This window comes from Nesoenas mayeri, assembly GCF_963082525.1.
Source record: "Nesoenas mayeri genome assembly, chromosome: 6".
Lineage (NCBI taxonomy): Eukaryota > Metazoa > Chordata > Aves > Columbiformes > Columbidae > Nesoenas > Nesoenas mayeri.
The window spans coordinates 3,245,927-3,264,530 of record NC_137545.1 but is presented as its reverse complement, the minus strand read 5'-3'; the positions used below and the strand labels follow the sequence as shown (position 1 = coordinate 3,264,530).

The following is an 18,604-nucleotide window of genomic DNA, read 5'->3' as shown; positions in this document are numbered from 1 at the left end:
TTCTTGAGCATGCACATTGTCATTTTGTGCTGCTACTCAGCAAAAGTCATGTAGCTCTTTCTCCATTGAGTGGAACTTTCCACTTTCCCGGCTTGCAAGCCAAGGACATCCCGCTTTGCCTCATGCCCAGTCTCTATAGAGCTGTTGTTTCTCTGTTAGGTTTCTCTTACATTATGCCTGGTCTTGCTACATTATGCCTTGGGGTTTCTAAAAGATTTTTGTTCCTCTTACTAGTATCACAATGTATGATGGAAACTCGTGGTGGGTGTTCAGTTGCAGGTGTGGGTACAGGGACGGCTTTTCCAGCTCCTCAGCTGGATCCTGTGCCACAGCTCACCTGGCATCGCAGGGATGAGCAGTCTGCTTTGACAGGCTAAGCTCTCGTTTTCAGGGCTTTATTTGTGAGGAATTTACCTTTACACTTTCTGTTAAGGTCCCCAAAGAGCAAAGTATAAGGCAGAAATAGGAAAATCTTCCCGGCGCTCATCAGAAGTCCTAGCGGAAATCCTGACGGAATTGGACAAAGCGGAACATGGTGTGTATATATCGCTCCTAAGCAGAAGATTTGGGAAGCTGAGCTTAGGTGCACGCCTGGACAAGCTGTAGCCTACACGGCAGGAAGGGATTGATCAGAGCAGACTTTTCCTGGGCTGCAGGCCCGGCCTGGCCAGGAGCAGAGCAGCCCCAGCTCCCCGGCCTGGTCCAGCCTGGCTGTTCTCCTTGATGTCTGAGGACTCTCAGTGACACCCTGGGGACAGGGACAGGACAGGCTGGACACCCAGCTTGAGGCCAGACACCAGACTTCAAGGCAATTAAGAATGAAGGGCTCTGAATTCAGACCCAGGCGGTTCAGCTCTCCCTTTCTAGTTGTGTCTTAGATAACCTGGTGGTAGTTTTCCTCTTTTGGGGGACAGTGGGCTCCTAACTGCCACTTGTGAAAGTGCCCAGAATACAATTGCGGAGCTTGCAGTTCAGTCCACCCTGTGTGTCTGTCACCCTTCCCATGGGATGGAGTTGGCGTGATGGGAAGTGCTGCTCACAAGGGCTCTTTCCCTGGCTGAACTGGCTGCAGCACCTTCCTGTCCTCTGGGAAGGAAGTCATTTACCATCATCTTGCAGTTTGCCAAAAGCTCACTGGGTGGAATAAGATCACATGCAATCTCCTAGTCCCTCAGCAGGTCAGGATTTGCTGTCTACTGCTAAACTGGAAAGTTTTTCTCCATGAATGACATATTGTTTGGACTACTGACTGGATGCACCCTCAAATGTCCAGGCTTTGTTTCTAAGTGTTACTAATGTATTCTGAGAAGTATTGCCATCTGAAGATATTGTGTCTCTGATGAGAAATGGTTGCTTCTAATTAAAACAACCCAATTCCTTTCTAAAGAGCTGGACCATGAGACTGTGGAGAAGGAGGCATTTCAGAAAGGAGGCGGCCATGCAGTGCCAGTCTCTGAGGAAAAACCGCGGGCAATTCAATCACCAGGCACGGCAGGTAATTGCTGTCCTTCAGTCACCCAGTGTCATAAACCAACGTAACTCTGACAATTTGGGAATGAGCCCATCTGAACCACGCTCAGCAGATGATGGGGAACATGACTCTTATCGAAGGTACCTCCCGCAATCCCTGCATCCCAGAGCTTGCCGTGAGTCCACCCAGGCACAATAGAGGGGGATCCCTCCTGTCAGCTGAGGTCCAAAGGGATGTGCTGAGATCGAGCGTGGGTTAGAGGGAACCTGCACCATCCTCCTGCATCCTCTGCACTTGAGCCATGCTGAGAAAGGCTTTACCTTTCTTTGATTCTTGGCAGTGCTGTCCAGCCCCAGGGAAGCCTGAAACACCGAGATATAGGAATTTTTTCAAAAGATTCCAGGCACTGAGCAGCCTTGCAGGGAGCCATAAGTGGGAGACAAGTCCTGAAGGCTGGGGGCATGCAAGCGGTGCAAAGCTGGAGCAAAGGCAAAGAGGGAGAGCGAGGTTCGGGTGCCCCCTGAGAGGGCCCAACCCTGTCCTCCTGGGCTGTGGGTCCCCTGGGGAGGGAGAGCTGGGCGTGGCATTCCCTGACACAGGGATGGTTTTTGTCTGTCTCGCTCAAAGGGACAGCTGGTCAAACAGCTGCGCTCCCCCACCTGCTCTCCCTCTGCCTCGCGAGGTCTGTCCAGTGGGACCACTTGTCCCAAAGGGTCAGAGGAGCCTCCGTGCAACAGCACTGGTGAGCCTTGGTTTCCAAGGGAAAGGTGGGCGAGCACAAAAGAAATCGTGTGCAAATGGGAAGAATCACCAAGAAGGGGGAACAAAGCCGGCACTCTGGGAAAACTGGATTATGGCCATCCCAGAGTGTAAGCAAAGCTGAGAGGAGAAAGAGAGACTCCAGAGTGCATCAGTTTGCATCAGCTTTGGGAATTTCATTTGCTTCTTCTGAAACCAAGGAACCGTTGCAGCCCCAGTATGTTCACTGGTTCAGACATGCTGACAAAGTGAGAAAGCACATTTCCTGGCAATGTCAGACGCCTGTGAGATTACCCATAGTGTACGGGCACACTAACATATGGAATTGTTCCTCCAGGTCGGGATGGCAACAGAAAAATTGTGGAACGTTACGTTTCCCCGACGTACTGTGGAGAAGGCTTCCTGGTGATCTTCCTCTGTGTGCTGTTTGGGGTGATAGTGTGTTGTGTGTTCTGGTTCTGGATCAGGAGACAAAAGTGAGTTGTTGGGGTTGCTGTTGCCCAGCTTCTATATGAGATGGCTACTGTTAGCCATGAAGCATTTAGAGGTACGGTATTCTAAAGTGCCGAGTCAGTTACTGGCCAAACTCCACTGAGAGTTCGGCTGAAAGATGTTTTAACTGGCCTCTCAGTTCCTGGGCACTCTGTCCTGAAACCTGTTCTTACTGTTGCAAGCGTTAGTTACAACTGACTCTGCCTCAACAAGAGCAGCCCCGCAGCCAGACGTAGGCAGAGCAAGGTCAGGAGCAAAAGCGAAGGATGACATTGCCATGGCAAGTGAGAAGCGCAATAGAGACATCTGCCTACCAGACAACCCACCAGCAGAAATCGCCCTGTTGGGTGCTGCTGTAAATCCCAGATGTTCACCTCAGCCGAGGTGTCCCAGCAGCTCTGGCCGCAGCTCCGTGCAGCGAGTGCCCGCACCCCACAGTGCCCAGCGCCGCCCCGCAGCATCGCACCCACTGGCACCGCGGCCACGGCGGGGCCTCAGCAGCCTCTTCTCTCCGCAGGCGCCGTAACCAGGAGCCATCGCCTGTGCCTGGAAAACTGGGGGAGCAATAAATACAGATCAGCAGCACAACTGTCTGGGTCGTAATGGCAGCAAACGCAGGAATTCACCGATTCTGGACCAAACTTCATATCGGGGCACGCAGGGAGGTGGGCGCCTGCGGTGCCGGCAGCCAGAGAGCTGGGCATGGGGCTGAGGGAGCCCAGCTTCCCTGCCGGGACCAGCCTGCCAAATTCTGAGCCACAGAGGAACAGACGGGACTCATTAACAGGTCATCACCCCCAGCTCTGCCCCCCGTGCCAGCTCGCTCTGGGGTGCACAGGACAGGGGGGATGTGTACGGCAATACCAGCCCCAGCCCCTCTGCTGTCCGCACACCATAAGGCAAAGCCGTGGATAAAGCACAGAGTGGCACAAAGCTGATATCAGACATCTGTTCTGGTTGTGGCTGCGATGCAGTTAATTTTCTGCCCAGCAGCCCATGTGGTGCCGAGTGTTGGATTTGTGACCAAACGTGTCGCAGCTGCGAAAGCTGTTTGTGTTCGACTGCGTGGGCAGGAGACGGACCCAGCGGGCGGTGCCTGGGGCCGGGTGCTGAGCTGGGCTGTCCCTCGGGCACTGACAGCTGGAAGGCTCGTGGAAAAGGAACGTATTTTAAGGAGCATGTAAGGAACGTTTAACGAAGACCCGTTGTTTTTACATAACTGAGGACCTGGTGCCTGACCCCAGCAGGGGGGAAGGACCGAGAGACATCGGACTGTGAAACCTTAATATAAAACACAGTCTCTTCCCGGAATATGTAGTGTCACGTGTATACAAACCGACACCTGTATTGACAAGTTAATTTAGGGGGAACTGTAGCCAAAGTACCAGGAATCCATATCTTAAATGGATTGATAAGGGGAAGGGTATTGTGTGCGTTGGGATAGTCTGTAAACCCTGCACTACCAACCAATGGGGAACAGGGCAGGGAAACTGCGGCCGGGATTTTGGGGGATACAAGCAGGGGCTTTTCGCCCTGTTATGTGTGCCGACCTTTAGGTAGAACACCCGCTCTTGCAAAATCGTTATTAAAACGTGCTTTGCCGAGAGATCCTGCCTGGGCCTGTTATATTTGCAAAATAATCGTTTCCTACAAGCAGAAACACAGCCTCCTCATGTTTTCCTCAGCATCTGCTCCAAACTGAGATTCAGTGGGAACCAGGAGGATCCGTCTGAATCCAAGTAGCAAGACAGAGACACCAATGAGAGACGCCCCTTTGCGCAGACGGGGCTGAACTTTGTTCAGCTCTACGGGGCTGTAAGAAAACGACTTGCAGAAGTGCTGCAAGGCTGCTCCAGCCCCGGAGTGACAGCAGGGCCGCTCTGGTCCCTTCAGCGGGATGTGCTCTGGGGACAGAGCAGCGAGGGGACCGGGCAGGAGCAGCCGGGCCGAGGGGAGAGCCCAACGCTGGGCTCTGGGGACACTTGTAGTCAGGCGTTGCAGCAGACACCCCCGTTGCTATGGAAGCGGGGGCTTTCCGAGGCCGGCCCTGCGCGGCGCAGCCCCTGTCGCTATGGTAACGGGTCCTTCACCGAGGGCGGCGCGCTGTATGCGGGCTGTCGGGCTGAGCGCCGGGCGGGAGTTCGGCACGGCCGGGGGTGCCGGGCGGTTCCCCGGTTCCCGGGAGGCAGCGGGAGCCGTTGCGGTGCCGGGATCAGCTCTCGGCCCCTGGATTCTCCGAGCGCGGTGCCGGGGCGGGTCAGGAGGAGCTGGGCTGGGAGCAGAGGAGCCCCCGGGGGAGCCGGGGCGGGTCCGCTGCACCCACACTGTCCCGGGGGAGCGGGTCGGGGGGCCGGTCCCGGGGCCAGCAAGGCCCCAGTCGGGGCAGCGCTGGGCGGCAGCAGAGGGGTCAGGGAGCGGCTGCAGAGCCCCGAGCTCCGCGTCCTGTTCCAAACCCTCAAACACTGGAACGTTGTGTTTTGAAAGGAATTGAACCCCATGTTGTCTCTACCCCAAATCCCCTTTATTCAGGTGCATGAGTCACTGACGTGTTTTGGGTCAGTGAGAAACCTGGTTTTGGAGAAGCCCGTATAACCCCCAGGTGTGTCCATCCCAGCTGTGGTGCCGGTCAGTGGGTTGCCCGGTGCCAGCCCACCGTGCCAGCCCAGCTCCTGGGACGTAGTTCCACACGCAGTTACGCGTGTGCACACACACACACATACACACACGCACCGACACAGGCGCACATGCCGGAACACATACACACTCACGTACACACTCACACATGTCTACACACACACGCATGTTCACACACACCCACACGTCTATACAGACGCAGCCACACACGTCTGCACACACCCAGACATGTATGCACACGCGTGTCTACACAGGCACACACGAACATACATGCTCACATACATGGACACGTGTGCGCACACACACACCTGTGCACACCTTCTCATAGAATCATAGAATCCCAGGCTAGAAGGGACAAGGATGAACTGGTCCAAACTTTCCTGGCATAAGCCCGGTCTGGATGAGCTGCCCCAGTGCCCCATCCAGCTGAATCTTTAAAGTGTCCAATTTTGGGGAATTCACCAGTTCCCTGGGGAGATTATTCCAATGGCTGATGGCTCCCATGGTGAAAAATTTCCTTGTTGTGTCCAGTCAGGATCTCCCCAGGAGAAGCTTGTACCCTGTTCCAGGGTCTTGCCAACCTCATAGTAAAAAATGTTCTTTTATCAAGTGCATTGGTATTCTCTGGCGAGACAGGACTCTGATGGTACAGGACCAGGATGTCACCAATGGGTGACTGAGATTGCTTAACGAACCACTGTCAAAGATATTAGCAAAAGTGGTTTTAATATGATGTTGTAAAAGTGTGACTTAACCAAGTTCAATGGCAAGTTCACTCTATTGCTGTACGGCACAATCATTTGAACGGTGATTGAAAACTCCTGAGGCACAGATCAAAGTACCAGGACACTCTTCTGCTCTTTCCTCAGGCTTTAACAGCATCTTGCAGCATGGACGGCCCGGGTGGATGTAAGAGTCAGTCTGAAGATGGAACAGTATTTGCCTGAAACATCGTCATCAGGGACTGGGAGAACTGAGGGCCTGACAGAAAGAACAGATGGACAGTGACTTGGAGAGAGGCCTGAGGAGAAGAATTGTGTTGCACAGGTCTCTCTGACCTGGGGGCTACCAGTAACAATAGCTGCTGTATGGACTTCACCTGCTGCCTCAACCAAGTTTGTCCCCACCTCCTAAAAGGGATTGTTATACAGGTCTCTCCAACCTAGGGACAATAGCTGCCGCCCAGAAGATGGATTCTCACCTGCTGCCTCAGTCACACCTGCCCCCGCCTCCTCCTTGAAACAAAGGCCAACGAAGAAGAGCATGCACAGAAGCTCGCCAGGGATCTTGAGGTGACCCAGTGCACCAGAGAGAGACCCTTGAATGCAAGGCGACGCAGGCACAGATGGATCCTGGCAAGCTAAGCGGGGACTTTTCGGGCCTGCACAGTTAAGCCTGGATTGTGAAACAAAGGCGGAGATTAGCCTTGAACAATGGGAGCAAGGGGGAGTGAAGAAGCCAGGATGCTGGTGGCCTTTTTTTCACCTGGGCACACACTGGCTCATGTTCAGCCACTGTCACCAACACCCCCAGGTCCTTTTCCTCCAGGCACTTTCCAGCTGTTCTTCCCCAGCCTGGAGCGTTCATGGGGTTGTTGTGACCCAAATGCAGGACTCGGCACTTGGCCTTGTTGAACCTCAGACAGTTGGACTCAGCCCATCGATCCAGCCGGTCCAGATCCCTTTTAGAGCCTTCCTACCATCCAGCAGATCAACGCTCACACCCAGCGTGGTGTCATCTGCAAACATACTGAGGGTGCGCTTGATCCCCTCATGCAGATCATTGATAAAGAGACTAAACAGAACTGGCCCAAATAATGAGCCCTGGAGACCCCACTCATCACCGGCCATCAACTGGGTTTTTCTCCATTCACCACAACTCTTCGGGCCTGGCCCTCCAGCCAGTTCTTTATGAATCGCAGATACACCATCCAGGCCATTAGCTGCAGCTTCTCCAGGAGATGCTGTGGGATACGGTGCCAAAGGCTTTACTGAAGTCCAAGTACACAACACCCACAGCCTTTCCCTCATGTACAAGATGGGGGACCTTGTCATAGGAGGAGATCAGGCTGGTCAGGAGCACCTGCCTTTCATAAACCTGTGCTGACTGGGCCTGATGGCTTGGTTGTCCTGTGTGTGCCATGTGACGTCACTCAGGATGTTCTGTTCACTGACCTTCTCTGGCACCGAGGGCACCGAGCCTGTAATTCCCTGGATCCTCCTTCTGACACTTCTTGTAGACAGGCATCACATTCTCCAACTGCCAGTCACCTGGGACCTCCCCGGTTAGCCAGGGTTGCTGATACACAATTGATACTCCCTGCTGATACTCCCTGCTCTGCTGGTCCTGCAGGTCTCTGGCAGAAGCCTGGCTGTGAGAAGACACTGCTGTGTGCCCAGCCCTGCACATACACGCTGTTCAGCTGTACACTGGTGTTTTCATCTGCAGGACACTTTTGTAGGCATATGCTTGAGAGAAATGTTGTAAGAAGATATAAACCATCAGGTACTACCTTGAAGAGATCACATTTCTTTATGAAAAGACTGATTTAGAGACCAATTGTGTCACAGATGTGCCCGTTGCCTGTCCCCGCCTGCAGTCATAGTGACCAAGCTGCCAGAGCACTCAGGCCTTGCACCAACACAAGGGATCAGAAGGAGAGTGTTGAAGAGGAAAGAGAGAACAGCTCTGGAAGACCAAGCACTGGTGCTCCCTGTCGGTGTTGCCGTGTGAAGGCTCTTTACCCTTCCACCCGTGCACACAGGAACTGTCCCTGCAGGTCCAAAAAGGCTGTGAAGGAAGGATGTCAGCAGAAAAAAGTTAACTAAAGGGCCCTTTATTTTGCTTAAACACAGAGAGTAGGGTTCCTCATTGACACAGCCACTGGGTGAGAAAAGCAGGCAATGCATTACAAAAGGAATTACAACATTATCACAATAAAAAACCACAACTGGACACAAAAAATACTGCAGTGAGGAAGAACGTGCAATGAGTTGGACTACAGCTTATATGTAGAAGAAGATAGAGACAGTTTATATCTTCAGAAGAAATGCAGTCGTTTGTTTTGACACAGCATCCTTGAGCTCCTGGTTCCTCATGCTGTAGATCAAGGGGTTTACTGCTGGAGGCACCACCGAGTACAGAACTGCCACCAGCAGGTCCAGGGATGGGGAGGAAATAGAGGGCGGCTTCAGGTAGGCAAATGTGCCAGTGATGAAAAACAGGGAGACCACGGCCAGGTGAGGGAGACACGTGGAAAAGGCTTTGTGCCGTCCCTGCTCAGAGGGGATCCTCAGCACAGCCCTGAAGATCTGCACATAGGACAGTATGATGAATAGAAAACACCCAAATGTTACTACTACACTAACCACAAGAAGCCTGACTTCCCTGAGGTAGGCCCATGAGCAGGAGAGCTTTAGGATTGAAGGGATTTCACAGAAGAACTGGTCCACAGCATTGCCCTTGCAGAGTGTAGTGAAAATGTATTGGCTGTGTGCAGCAGAGCAGTGAGAAACCCACTGGCCCAGGCAGCTGCTGCCATGTGGACACAAGCTCTGCTGCCCAGGAGGGTCCTGTAGTGCAGGGGTTTGCAGATGGCAATGTAGCGGTCATAGGCCATGATGGTGAGAAGATATAACTCTACTATAGCACATAAAAAGAAAAAAAATACCTGTGCAGCACATCCTGTGTAGGAGATGGCCCTGGTGTCCCAGAGGGAATTGGCCATGAAGTTGGGAACAGTGGTTGAGATGAAGCCCAGGTCAAGGAGGGCGAGGTTGAGGAGGAAGAAGTACATGGGGGTGTGGAGGTGCTGGTCACAGGCTATGGTGGTGATGATGAGGCCGTTGCCCAGGAGGGCAGCCAGGTAGATGCCCAGGAAGAGCCAGAAGTGCAAGAGCTGCAGCTCCCGTGTGTCTGCGAATGGCAAGAGGAGGAACCGGTTGATGGAGCTGCTGTTGGACATTTGCTGCCTCTGAGCATGCGGGCTCTGTTTAAAAAAGAAAAAAACAGCTTAAAATTAGGACAGACTCCAGTAACCAAAGCCACTCAATTTTTTGAAAAATTGCCCCAATTTAAGTGCATTTCCTTTCTCTGGTCTGTGCTGGCTGAGTGTGCTGTGAGGAGCAGAACCTCTGCCCGTGTGCTGCCAAGCATCCAGCCCTGCTCTGCTGCAGTGGGGACACAGGAGCTGGGTTGTGACAGCTCTGACATTCACAGCGAATGTCAAATATTATCCACTGTTAATGGAAAAGTTCATGACTCTCAAGAGCTTGGACTGCAGAGGAAAGGTTTAGCATGTCTTCATAATAACTTTTTCTGTGCTTTTTATTTTCCACCCTCACATCTGGTGACTCATGGTTTTAGGAGTAGAATTCCTAATTTTTATGAGTGAAAATGTGAATAGTCTTGAGAGAGAACAGTGAAAAATTCTGAGCTTCCAGTGACTTAGTGCAGAGTCAGAAAAGCAGCAGTGTCCATCAGGACTTTACTCAACTACCCTGTGCTTTCACTGACGAAGACCCTTCTGGGAAGGAGGGGTCCTCTAAGAAACCCACATGAAACCCAGCAAACCCATTAAAACTTCACATATAAAGAGAAAAAGAAGGGTATCTGTCACAGGTGACTCCCTTCTGAAGGGAGCAGAGACTGCGCCATGGGGTGAAGGGCACAACCAACCCCACTTGAAGTGTTTCTACACTAACGTCTGCAGCATGAGGAACAAGTAAGATGAACTAGAAGCCTTGACCCGGTCCCAGGGATATGATATAATTGGCATTAATGAAACCTGGTGGTATGAATCCTGTGATTGGTGCACCATGATGGATGCTACAGGCTATTCAGAAGAGATAGGCAGGGCAGGAGAGGTGGGGGGCAACACTGCATGTAGCTGAGAGGCTGGAGTGCATGGAACTGGCAGTTGGTGATGGCAAAGTTGAGAGCTTCTGAGTAAGGACTGAGGGTCAGACAAATAAAGTGCATGCTGTCCTGGGTGTCACTAAAGGCCACCCAGCCAGGATGGTGACACTAATGACTTATTCTTTAAGGAACTAAGTGAAGCCTCTGAGTCATCTGCCCTTATCCTTATGGGGGAATTCAACTTGCCAGATGTCAACTGGGAATATCACACAGCTGGCACCAACAGGTCCAGAAGATTCCTAAAGCATCTGGATAATAACTTCTTGGTGCAGGTACTAAGGGAACCGACCAGGAAACATCAGTGGCGACTGGTGGCTCCGTTGGCCGCAGCGACCACGGAGCAGCCAGGTTCAAAATCTTTGCTAACGGGAGGAAAACTGCCAGCAAGACCTTAACAGTAGATATGAGGAGAGCAGACTTCAGGCTGCTCAGAAAACTACGTAGTAAGATTCCCTGGGAAGAAGCTTTTGAAGGTGTTGGGGTCCATCAGTGTTGGTCACTTTTTAAGTACTGCCTGCTAAGAGCACAGGACCAGGCAATTCCAAAATGCCGAAAATATGTCAGGCAAGGCAAAAAGCCAGCCTGATTGAGCAGGGATCTTCTTCTGGAAATACAGCGAAAAAATAAATTACATGGTCAGTGGAAGCAAGGTCACACAATGTGGGAGGACTACAGAGATGCTGCTCACCACTGCAGGGGGGAAATGTGTGCTGCCAAAGCTCAATTAGAATTGAAGCTGGCCAGTACTGTGAAGGACAATAAAAAAGGCATTTTAATATATGCTAATGGTGAAAAGCAAACTAGAAGTAACATTGGCCCATTACTTGATGAGTATGTTCACCATATTAACAAGGATATAGACAAAGCTGAGACATTTAATGTTTCCTTTGCCTCGGCCTTCAATACCAAAGGTGGGCTTGGGGGCCCACATAACTCTGGGCTACAAAACCATGTCTGAGAGAATGATAAACTCCCAATCAATCTGAAACTTGTATGGGATTTGCTACTCCAGTTAGATCCCTACAAATCGATGGGGACTGATGGGATTCATCCAAGGTTGCCTGAAGAGCTGGCTGACATCATAGCGACAGCTCTCTCTGTGATTTTTCAATGCTCCTGGGAATCTGGAGAGGTCCCAGTTGACTGAAAGCTGACAAACATTGTCCTGATCTACAAGAAGGGCAACAGGGATGACTGCGGCAACTATAGACCTGTCAGCCTCACTTCTGTTCCTCACAAAATTATGGAGAAGATTGTTCTGGGAGTTACTGAAAAACACCTGAACAACACCACAGTCATTGGTCCCGATCAGCAAAGGTTTATGAAGGGAAAGTAATGCTTGACCAACTTAATTTCTTTCTATGACAAGGTTACCCATCTAGTTGACCAAGGGAAACCTGTCAATGTGATCTTCTGGGATTTCAGCAAAGCCTTTGATAGTGTCTCTCACAGTCTCCTCCTGGACAAGGTGTCCAGCACACAGCTGAGTAAACACACAATACAGCAGGTGTGCAATTGGCTGACGGGCCGGGCTCAAAGGGTTCTAGTAAATGGGGTCATGTCGGACTGGTGACCAGTTACTAGCGGGTTCTGCAGGGATCCATCCCAGGGCCAGCACTCTTCAATGTCTTTATAAATGGCTTAGACTCATGACTTGTGGGAATACTAAGTAAGTTCATAAATGACACAAAACTGGGGGGAGCTGTCAACACTCTGGAGGGCAGAGAGGCCCTGCAGAGGGATCTGGACAAATTGGAGAACTGGGCAATCACCAACTGCATGAAATTCAACAAGGGCAAGTGCCGGATTTTGCACCTGGGACATGGCAACCCTGGCTGTACATACAGACTGGGGGACAAGATGCTGGAGAGCAGCTCCATGGAGAGGGATCTGGGGGCTCTGGTGGACGGCAAGTTGGACATGAGCCACCAGTGTGCCCAGGCAGCCAAGAGGGAAGCAAAGCACTGATGGCTGCCAAGGAGGGGATTGTCCTGCTCCACTCTGCACTGGTGTGGCCTCACCTGGAGCACTGTGTGCAGTTCTGCGCACCACAGGATAAAAAGGATATTAAGCTACTACAAAAGAGGGCCATGAAGTTGGTGAAGGGTTTGGAGGGAAGCAGCTGAAGTGTTCAGCCTGAAGAAGAGGAAACTGGCGGCTACCTCTTCCTCAAAGGGGAGGAGGAAGGGCAGGCACTGAGCTATTTTCTCTGGCGACTAATGATTGGACCTGAAGGAATGGCAGGAAGATGTGCCAGGAAGGTTTAGGTTGGACGTGAGGAAAAGGTTCTTCACCCAGAGGGTGCTGGACACTGAACAGTCTCCCCAGGGAGGTGTCATGGCCCTAACCTGACAGTGTTCAAGAGACTGGACAATGTCCTCAGACACATGGTGTGAACTGTGGGGTGTCCTGTGCAGGGACAGGAATTGAACTCGATGATCTTTGTGGGTCCTTCCAGCTCAGGACATTCTATGATTTTAAGATTGTCCTGGGGCAGCTTCCACAGGGTGCCCAACACACAGGGGCACAAACCAGACCCTGCTCTGCTGGTCCTTCAGGTCTCTGGCAGGAGGCCTGGCAGTGAGAGGACACTGCTGTGTGTCCCAGCCCTGCATACTCACACTATTAGATCTTCACTGATATTTATATCTGTGGGTCAATTTATTTGGCATGTTCTTGAGGAAAACTTTGGCAGAAGACCTAAACCTTCAGGCACTGCACTGAGGAGATCAGCTGTCTCTATGGAAATTCTGTTCTGGAGGCCAGCTCTGTCACACAAGTGCCCATTGCCTGTCCCTGCCTGCAGTCACAGGGCTGACACGCATCAGGACATTGACCAAGCTGCCAGAGCACTCAGGTCTTACACCAATACAAGAGATTAGAAGGAGAGTGTGGGAGTGGAAAGAGAATAGCCCTTAAGACCAAGCATTGGTGCTCCTTGGCAGTGCTGACATGCTGGACTCTTTTCCCCTCCTCTCATGCACACAGGAACTGTGGCTGTAAAAAAAAAAAACAAAAAACAAAACCTTAGAGGAAGCATCATAGCATTAAAAAAAATAAAAATCTTGAACTTATTTCAATATACAGAGAGCACCTCTCCTCATTTCTGCAGCCATTCAGTCAGAAAATAAAAGCGGAAAGTGAGTAACAAATGGGATGATAACATTATTACAATTAAAAGAACAAAAACTACTACAACAAAAAAAGGCTGAGTCTGCAATGATTTACACTACAACTGTTATGCAGAAGATGATGGACAGTTTAAAGCTTCAGAAAAAAGATCCAGTCATCACTTTCCACAGGGCATCCTTGAGCTCCTGGTTCCTCATGCTGTAGATTAGGGGGTTCACTGCTGGAGGAACTACTGAGTACAGAACTGTCACCACCAGGTCCAGGGATGGGGAGGAGAAGAAGAAGGGCTTCAGGTAGGCAAACACAGCAGTGCTGGTGAACACAAAGACCACAGCCAGGTGAGGGAGGCAGGTGGAAAAGGCTTTGTGCCACCCCTGCTCAGAGGGGATCCTCAGCACAGCCCTGAAGATCTGCACATAGGACACCACAATGAACACAACAAATCCAAATTCTAGGAAAAAAACTAAACACACTAAGTCAAACTTCTCTGAAGCAAGAATGTGAGCAGGAGAGCTTAAGGACTGAGGGGATTTCACAGAAGAACTGGTCCACAGCATTGCCCTTGCACAGTGGCAGTGAAAATGTATTGGCTGTGTGCAGCAGAGCATTGAGAAACCCACTGGCCCAGGCAACTGCTGCCATGTGGACACAAGCTCTGCTGCCCAGGAGGGTCCCGTAGTGCAGGGGTTTGCAGATGGCAACGTAGCAGTCGCAGGACATGACAGTGAGAAGAAAAAACTCTGCTGTAGCACAGAAAAAGAAAAAAAAAATACCTGTATAGTATTGGATGTCAGAAACACTCAGCATTTCTGCTGCACTCAGGGAGAACAGAGCAGGTCCTGAGAGGCAGGAGCATGGTCTGTGACCTAGTGCAGAATGAGGGGAGCTGGTCTGTCCCCCTGTCTTGCTCCAGCTGCCCTGGGCTGGCACCTTTCTGAGATGGAGGCTGATCACACTCCCATGTTACCCTGAAAAGCCACCAGGCACTGCTGAGAGCAGAGGAATCCACCTCAGACCATAACAAGCCTCACCCTTTCCTAATATCTCAGTATCCTACGTATAGCACACAACACACATGGCTCATCTCACAAACCCAACAGCATTTTCTCTGTCGTAGCATCTCGGTGCTTCTCCATGGGGGTTTCAGATGACACGAAGATGCTGTAGGACAGGTTTGCATCCTGGAGGGAAGCTCACGGCTTGGAAGGAAACTTCAAGGACAGAGCCAAGTGTTCTAATAATGACATTTGATTAAGGGAGACTCAGCCCATTTCCCAGCCCCAGAGACTGCATTGCTCACAGACCCATAGATCAGAGGAAAGCTGGGACACATGTTCCCATGGACACACCTGCAGGAAAGGACCAACAAGATCAGGCTGTGACTCTGCAGCTGAAACTGCCATCCCCAGAGAGCCTGACAGCAAGAACAGGATCACAGCAACAGAACACAGAGCAGTGGAGCAAGAAGGAAAATGCGGTGAGGCTGGGTGTGCGAGAGGCCAGGGCAGAAGCAGCCGGGCACTCAGACAGCATCACCCTTCCTCAGCTGTGCAGCCACCTCCCAGACACCAACCTTGCTGGGCAGCTGCTCTCAGCCCCTGTGCTCTGCAGAGGATCTGGAGCTCTGGCTGCACAGGAGCTGGTTCGTGCCTTGGAGCCCCCGGCCCTGAGGGCAGAGGCTTTGCTGGGGGGGAGAGGGGGCGAGGGGGCTGCTCAGAGGCAGGATCTGCACTGCAGGGGAGCATATCACAGTATCACAGTATGTTTGGGATTGGAAGGGACCTCACAAGATCATCCAGTCCAATCCCCCTGCTGGAGCAGGAACGCCCAGGTGAGGTCGCACAGGAACATGTCCAGGCGGGTTTTGAATGTCTGCAGGGAAGGAGACTCCACAACCCTCCTGGGCAGCCTGTTCCAGTGCTCTGTCACCCTCACTGAGAAGAAGTTTTTTCTCAAATTTAAGTGGAACCTCTTGTGTTGCAGCTTGATCCCATTACCCCTTGTCCTATCATTGTTTGCCACCGAGAAGAGCCTGGCTCCATCCTCGTGGCACTCACCCTTTATACATTTATAAGCATTAATAAGGTCACCTCTCAGTCTCCTCTTCTCCAAACTAAGGAGACACAGCTCCCTCAGCCTTTCTTCATAAGGGAAATGCTCCACTCCCTTAATCATCTTTGTTGCCCATATGGAGTTTTCTGTGTTTTCCATGCAACAACATTTCTGGTCTTGGTTTCTTCTCCTTCCCAGATCACATCCCTGATTCCTGGAGATTTTCCTCCTGGGAGGTGTTTCCCTGTACCATGTCTTTTCCCTCTCAGTGCTCGCTGACCCCATCCCAACCTCTTGGCACTCACCCTGGCCCTACAGAAATCTGCCTGTTTGCAGGGCACTGCCTGGCAGCATCTTCCTGTTTGCAGGCCTGAAAACTGGATGGGTCAGCTTAAGCATAACGGGTGCAGCAAAGTTGATGCTGGTTCTGCATAGGCAGAGGAGAGGCTGAAGGCTTGTCAGGGTTCACTTGAAAGACCTACTGACCACTCAGTTGCAGTTGATGAGTCTTAAGCATTTGTTTAAAATTAAGAGCTTCCTTTCTATTTCTCTCCACCCATTCCCCAGGAGTAGGAGAGTCTGAAAACACAGACTCAGGGAAGTTCCTAATCTTTATAGTACTCCTTGTCTTAATCTTCTCCTTGAAACCTCCTGTTGCAAATATTCTGCACCTGAGCTGCAAGTGTGAGCTTCTCCCCACAGCACTGTGGGGATCTCCCTGGGCAGGCTGAGCGCTGACCCTGGAAGGCGGCAAAGTCCATGTCCCGGCACAGCCCTGGGGTGCAGGGACCCTGCTCTGCAGCACAGCCCTGGGCACCCCTGGGTGCTTACCCTGCAATCACCCTCAGCAGAAGATGCCATCATGCCCTGTCCCTGTGAGAGGGCAGCAGGGAAGCCCTGCTCTGGAGCACGTTCTTCTCTTCAACAGAAATACTGTGAGAGAACCTGACAGATCCTGTAAACTGGGGGATGCACCAGCTTTAGGAGATCCCTCCAGGAACCACATCTGCATTTTCCTGCAGCCAGAGACTTACCATGTTAGAACCGTGAAGAAATTTCTCTCAGTGAGCCCTCGGCAACCTACCACCCTACATTGCCTTTAACCTCTCTCTGCCTGGCTCCTCTCCCCTCCCTGCTGCATGTGCAGAGGAGCTGCTCCTGGGCAGAGCTGTCTCTCTGCAGCGCTGCCGCTTCCATGAGCTCCCTCTGTGCCAGGAGCCCAGCCCAGCTCAGCTCTTTGGAGCTATTGTGGCTGGTGGTCAGGTAAGGATGTTCGGAAATCTTTTCAGCTGCTGAAGCCTCCAGATGCCTGTTCATTGTTTAAGGTTTATAAATACCCTATTACCCATAAATGAGAAGAATTTGTTATTGGTTATGAATTTGTCTTACGAAGTTTGGGGACATTCTGTGCAGTAGTATCTAAATGCTAAAAGCTAGGTCCTGCTTTCAAATAACCGTAGCCATTTGCTGTCTACAGTAACTACACATTCATATGAACTTACTGTAATATTTTTGTATCATAAAGAAAAACGTGGATAACTAGATTAGGAGTCTCCACCTGCAAAGGTGCACATTTGGAATCAGCACATGCTGGAAGTAAGCTGTTTCAGAAAGAGCCACAGGGCCTTTAGAGCTTGGAAGCTGTTGAAAGTCTTTGGAAAAAAGGGAAGCAAAGAGCATGTTTCTCTGGCTGCAGTGCAGCGCGGGCAGGTAAAAGGCTGAGAGCCGCAGTTTGAATCCAGCTCCCTAGAGAAGGCCGGGAGTCCCTGCTGAGGCTTCTTAAAGGTTCTGTGAGGCTGGGCTCCTGCCCCAGATTTGAGTTGGCCCTGACCCTGTGCAGGCCAGGAAGAGAAGTGAGGGAAATGCACTCGGGACACAGAGAAATGTTTACCAATTATTATGTTCTTTTCAAAAATTTTGAAGTATTATTAATCTCTTGATGTAAAATGAAAATTCAAGCGAAGATTTACCTAGAATTAGCAGTTTATCAAGGCTACCTTATTAGAATTTTATAACATGCATTTAAATTGTACTTCCTTTTCCCTATAAGCATTCTCATTGAAAAAGGAAGCATAGTTAAGTGAACAAGATGGGGTGCATTTCTGTAGCCATCAATATAATCCAAGTAGAATGTTTCCTATTTAGTTAACAATTACAGGGCATTAAGAGACATAATGCATGTTCACAGAATGTCAGGGGTTGAAGGGCCCTGGAAAGCTCATCCAGTGCAATCCCCCCATGGAGCAGGAACACCCAGATGAGGTTACACAGGAAGGTGTCCAGGCGGGTTGGAATGTCTGCAGAGAAGGAGACTCCACAACCCCCCTGGGCAGCCTGTTTCAGGCTCTGCCACCCTCACTGAGAAGTAGTTTCTTCTTAAATTTAAGTGGAATCTCTTGTGTTCCAGTTTGCACCCATTGCCCTTTGTCCTGTCACCGGTTGTCACCAGAAGAGCCTGGCTCCATCTTCCTGACACTCCCCCTTCCATATTGATCCCCAGGAATGAGTCCCCCCTCAGTGTCCTCTTGTCCAGCTCCAGAGCCCCAGCTCCCTCAGCCTTTCCTCACACGGGAGATGCTCCACTCCCTGCAGCATCTTGGTGGCTGCGCTGGACTCTCTCCAGCAGTTCCCTGTCCTGCTGGAACTGAGGGGCCACAACTGGACACAATATCCCAGATGTTCCATGATTTGGATAACTCAGATTGAAACTGCTGGTTTGATTGTATTTCTTCCTTTATTGTTTTTACCTGTGGGTTTCAGAGGAACGCTCTTCAAGCAGTATCTCCTGCCACCATGGAGGTGTTGATGCGTGTTCTGGCCGACTGTGACAGCTGGGATGACAGGAGCCCCGAGGAGGTGAGCAGGAAGGCAGAGCTGACTCTGCAGTGCCTGACAGAAGTTGTCCATATCCTCCTGACCAGCAGTTCTGACCAGCGGCAAGTGGAGACAAGCACAATATTGGAGAACTATTTCCAGTTGCTTAATTCAGACCATTCAGCTTTACCTAATCCCAGGCGATGCAGGCAGTGGGAAAGCAGGTTCATAGCACTGCAGATCCAAATGCTGAGTAAGTACTCAATTGTGCAGTTCCTTTAAATATCTCTTGATAACTCTGAAGCAAGCAATGATTGAACTGTGATAATAGTA

General features: G+C 51.0%; 1 protein-coding gene and 2 pseudogenes across 3 annotated transcripts in view; 2 read left to right on the top strand and 1 right to left on the bottom strand.

Moving 5' to 3' along the window:
- LOC308041735 (neurobeachin-like protein 1) overlaps positions 1 to 18,604 on the top strand; it is a 347,706-nt pseudogene that overhangs the window by 102,814 nt on the left and 226,288 nt on the right. The gene's annotated exons all lie outside the window — the stretch shown is intronic.
- LOC308041686 (olfactory receptor 14I1-like) lies at positions 8,389 to 9,320 on the bottom strand (the record flags this gene model as incomplete). Its single annotated transcript, XM_080346590.1, has 2 exons — positions 8,389 to 8,667; positions 9,027 to 9,320. The coding sequence occupies 2 exons, from the start codon at positions 9,318 to 9,320 to the stop codon at positions 8,389 to 8,391; spliced, it is 573 nt and encodes a 190-aa protein (XP_080202716.1).
- The window catches only part of LOC308041685 (neurobeachin-like protein 1), a 55,801-nt pseudogene continuing 47,370 nt past the window's right edge, over positions 10,174 to 18,604 (top strand). The window contains exons 1-3 of the transcript in view: positions 10,174 to 10,221; positions 16,673 to 16,720; positions 18,218 to 18,524. The product of the transcript in view is annotated as a neurobeachin-like protein 1 (transcript). The remainder of the gene's footprint in view (positions 10,222 to 16,672; positions 16,721 to 18,217; positions 18,525 to 18,604) is intronic.